Raw genomic sequence first — 4938 nt, 5'->3', positions numbered from 1 at the left:
TGTATACAAAATTTTGACACATCCTTCAACAGCATATTGTTACAGTACCTTCAGGCTTTAGTGTGGACATGATGACCCTTTGCAAAAGACAACGAAACTGTGTTGCTGGTTAGCACTCCCTGCTTACCGTCTTTGCTAGTGCTGCATATCACCTAGAGCTTATAGTGTAAATATATGGCTGCTTCCTCCTTGTAACATTATATAGAAATTTTTATTCCAGGTTCCCATATGGGTTTTTTTTGTAGCTATTCGCTACGATTGCAGGAGGTCTCATTTTCTCTTCATTAATTTTTATCACCTTGTGGAATTCTGCACTTGGCATTGCTTCAAGCTGTTGATCTATTCGACTTGACTCTGCGATCTGCTAGCTGCCTGGTTAGCTCACATTGTAGAGCAGTTGTTCAACTGTCAGGCTTTTTTTTAAGGAACCGACATGGGTTTCCTGCGTAGCACTTTGCTATGGTTGGGTGGATGCCTCATTTTCCTTTTGTTAATTATATATAACTATTTAAAATCTCCACTGACTGAGAACACACTGTCCAGTATCTTCATGACACCCACACTTCTGTTCTATCAGTGCTCAAACCCCAGTGTCAAGCATGGCACTGACATGACGTGGAAAACATTTATCAAAATCTGTTGTGCTTGAAATCCCACAAAAGCATTAAACAACCATGAGGGCAAATCTTTTTTGGAGCCCTAACTGATTAGTGCAACATGTTAATTGTAAGGCTCACCTTCTTTGGCATACAGCGGCATCTTCTCTGCTATTTTCAAGAGTGGGTCAATGTCTCTTCCGAAGTTTTCTTCACGCCAGAGCTTGTGCCAGTAATATATGGCTGAAGGCACTGGGTTAACTGCCGAGTTGGCAACGAGGGCATACCCATTCTCTTGAACCACCAGCTTGCTTTCATGAAGCCTGATAGCTTCGGCTGGGGACATGCCGTTGTTGAAATATTCCAAAAAGGCTTGTTTAGTTTGGGACGTTGGTGCGAGACGACGAAGGGCCTCCGCAGCTGCTGTGCTGTGACTGCTGTGGTGAAACAGTTTTATGACAGCTGGCAGTGGCTTCTTTCCATGCAGAAAGGCATCATTCCTTTTTGTGTTCCTATTGACCATTTTTATTTTGAGGTCAATCTTGGCAGGGCAGTGCACTGCAGGCATGCCGGATGACTTGTTGAGCTTGCATTCTTTACAGCGCCATATTTTGTGGAATACCATCCTGCAAAATGTAACATGTAAGAGTAAGTATTATTTCAGTGACATTAAAGGTGAACAAATTTAAGGCGGCTCCTTTTTTACCCACATATGCTACCTCCCAATGGCTTGGTTCAAAGGAAAGATATACACCTGTTTAATGGACACTTCTGAGTACTTCTACACAATCACTTTCGCCAATGCCGCGCCCGAAAAGTTAACTCTGGATCGATGCCAAGTGCGATCGATGTACCTATGTGACAGGAGCGCTAGCATACCTCACGGGATATGCTAGTCCTGATGCAAGTCCACTGTCGACTAAATGTTGTTGTATAGGAAAGAAGATGAGGATGGTGGCGCGGGGACACTAAATAAAGAAGATTATGTTCAGGCATCAGATGCATCGTTCCTCTGTGTTCTAAATACAACATATTGACGACGAGATTTCAACCCATGCAAGTGCAACAGTCCTGGTGATTTCTGCTGCATCACCACAATGAGCATTCCGGGATTGCAACCGCCACCGCCTTTCCTGCCTTCGCCTGGATCCGGCTGTCCCATGGGACCAGTGGAAGCAGGCCTTTCAGACGTACATGGTGGCTTCTGGAGCTTCAGAGCTTCCAGCCGAACGCCGAAAAGCTATCCTGCTCACATGCCTTGGTATGGAGGAGCAGCGGATCTTCTCTACACTGAAGCCAGCGGACTTGCAGTCTGGCTCTGCTCCCGCTACTAGTCCTTCGAGCACAGGTGACACCGGGTCGACGAATGACGCGTATGACTCTGCAATCGCCCTGCTTTCGGATCATTTCAAGCGTTCAGTCAACGTCATCGTGGCTCGACAATGGTTCAGTCGCCGTACTCAGCATGCAGGTGAGACAGCGGAAGAATACGTCTCTGCTTTACAAATCCTCATTGCAGACTGTAATTTCGGAAGCCTCGCTGATGAGATGCTACGTGATCAGTTTGTCTCGAAAACGACGAATCATCATTTACGTGAGCGGTTACTTTTTGAGGGCTCATCACTGACGCTCTCACGAGCTATAACAATTGCTAATCAGTACGAAGAAGCCGTGAGTCATGCTAAGGAATTTTGCGACGAGGCTTCAGTTCATCACGTTAAAACCGCGCAAAGCTCTTCTCGGTCTTCTGAACAACCAAATGAACGCACAACTTGTAATAAGTGCAAAGCCAAAGCATCTGAGCATCCCGTACAAGGTACCACGAACCTTCGAGCTTGCTATGGTTGTGGAGCGACTGATCATCTTGCAAACAGTCCTGCATGTAAGGCCCGCAAGCGCAGATGTCGTCGCTGCGAGAAGATTGGCCACTTAGATTTTATGTGTAGGTCGTCTGGATATTCAGCTGAAGTTCGACAAGTTGATGACGACGACGACGCTAGCTCCCAGAGTAGCGGAAAAACAGTTTGTGTTGTCAATGGAAACAAGCATGGCATTTACGCATCCGTCGCTGTGGAAGGTCACCCTATCTCGTTTCTAGTTGATACGGGATCTTCTGTCACTATCCTGACGGAAGAACTCTATCACCAGTTTTTTGCAAGCTCTTACCCTTTGAAACCTACCTCAGTGCAGCTTTTCGACTACTCCAAGTCAAAGATAAGAGTTCGAGGATGTTTTGTCGCTTCAGCTGCGTTCCAAGACAGAACTGCTTGTATTCTTCTGTATGTTGTATCTGAAGGCACCACTGTACTGGGCTTAGACGCCATTGCGGCACTACAGATGAATATTGAAGGTAAATCGCTTCAGTGTCTTGCATTGGCCTCCAGCACTCCTACATTGCCAGCTGAGCTACGTTCAGAGTATGAACACCTCTTTGACAAACAGCTCGGACTTGCCAAAGGATTCAAACACAAAGTTAAGGTTCGTGATTCTGTGCCACCCGTTGCCAGCAAGCTACGACGGCTGCTGTTTACCCTTCGTGAACACGTGTCGGCTGAATTGCAGAAACTTGAAGCCCAAGACATAATCGAGCGCGTTGACGCCTCTCAGTGGGTTTCTCCTATAGTGGTTGTTCACAAGAAGGATGGTTCAATACGAATGTGTGTTGATCTTCGAGAGCCCAATAAAGCTATAATTGTTGACAGCTTTCCACTACCACAGACAGACGAGCTGCTGCACAGCTTAGCTGGCACCAAGCGATTCTCGAAACTGGATTTGGCGTCTGCCTACCATCAACTAGAGCTCGATCCTGAGAGTCGTGATCTGACTACCTTCATCACGCACGACGGGCTTTTTCGTTTTAAGAGAGTATGTTTCGGCTTGGCTTCAGCCCCATCAGCATTTCAAAAGATGATGCATCTCATACTGAAAGGGTGCAAAGGTGTACTTTTCTACATCGACGACATTATCGTATATGGTCGTTCTCGAGAAGACCATCTTTCAAATCTTTGCATCGTTTTGCAACGACTTTCTAAAGCGGGCCTGAAACTCAACCAGAAGTGCGTTTTCGACGTCACGGAACTGACGTTTCTGGGACATGTTGTGAACGGCAAAGGACTCTTTCCACTAGCGTCATCTATCCAAGCGATGAAAGAAGCTCCGGCGCCTTCAAACATCAATGAACTTCGTTCCCTGCTTGGTCCCCCTGGCGGGATTTTATTCCAAGTTCGTTCCCCATTTTTCGGATGTTGTGGAACCTTTACGGGCATTGCTTCGAGGCAACGAGCCATTTGCTTGGACGCCAGCTGCCGAAGAGAGTTTCGTTCGTTTGAAATCACTGCTGACAACTTGCAAGGTTCTACATTTGTTTGACCCGAACCTACCCGCCATCGTCACGACCGATGCCTCCGGGTATGGACTGGGTGCTGTGCTGCAACAAGATAACAAGGGAATTCTACAGACGGTTGCCTTTGCCTCCCGTACCTTGAGCCCACAAGAGAGGAAGTACTCTGCAGGCGAACGTGAAGTCTTAGCATGTGTTTGGGCCTGTGAACATTGGCACGTGTACCTTTGGGGTCACCCCTTTGTCTTGCGAACCAACCACAGTGCTCTTGTCACCTTGCTGTCAACCAAAGGTGTTGGACATCGGCCATTGCGAATTTCACGTTGGTCAGCGCGACTTCTTTGTTACAACTACACCGTAGAGTACCGTAAGGGAAGCGATAATGTGGTGGCTGATGCGCTCTCTCGGCTGCCTTTGCAAGGAGAAACCAATGAGGTTGCCGAAGATGAGTTTGTTTGCCTTCTTTCTCCGATGTTAACCATTGCAGAATTACAAGCGGAGAGTACATCTGACAGTACAATCGCAAAAGTCATGGACTTTGTTTTGTCCTCTTGGCCGGATAAAAAATCTCTGGAAGCGGAGCTAATGCCATATTTTCATGTACGTGCAGAACTATCCATTGTACACGACTTGCTTTACCGTGGTGACAGGATCGTAGTTCCAGGTACCCTTACTCGTCGTTTGATGGAAGTCGCACACGAAGCACACCCGGGGATCAGTCGTACGAAAAGCCGTTTGAGAGAGTTGTACTGGTAGCCTCGAATGGATAACCACGTGGAACAACTGGTTAAAACATGTGTTGTTTGCCAGTCATGTGACAAATCAGCACGGCCAACCATAGCACCTATGCAACCAGTAGCTTTCCCTGACAACCCTTGGGAGAAGATTGCCATTGATATTATTGGCTCATTTGAGCAAGCTCCCATCAAATGCCGTTATGCAGTGACGCTTATTGATTATCACAGCAAATGGCCAGAAGTTTTTTTTTCAAGACAAGTTTCT

General features: G+C 46.8%; 1 protein-coding gene across 1 annotated transcript; it reads right to left on the bottom strand.

Moving 5' to 3' along the window:
- Positions 1-720: 720 nt before the first annotated feature.
- LOC119445143 (uncharacterized) lies at positions 721-1221 on the bottom strand. The gene has a single exon (XM_037709470.2). The coding sequence runs from the start codon at positions 1219-1221 to the stop codon at positions 721-723; it is 501 nt and encodes a 166-aa protein (XP_037565398.1).
- Between the last annotated feature and the right edge of the window lie 3717 nt (positions 1222-4938).

The sequence above is a fragment of the Dermacentor silvarum genome, chromosome 1 (genome assembly GCF_013339745.2).
Source record: "Dermacentor silvarum isolate Dsil-2018 chromosome 1, BIME_Dsil_1.4, whole genome shotgun sequence".
Lineage (NCBI taxonomy): Eukaryota > Metazoa > Arthropoda > Arachnida > Ixodida > Ixodidae > Dermacentor > Dermacentor silvarum.
Note: the sequence above shows the minus strand (reverse complement) of the source record. Positions and strands in the feature narration are given on the sequence as shown.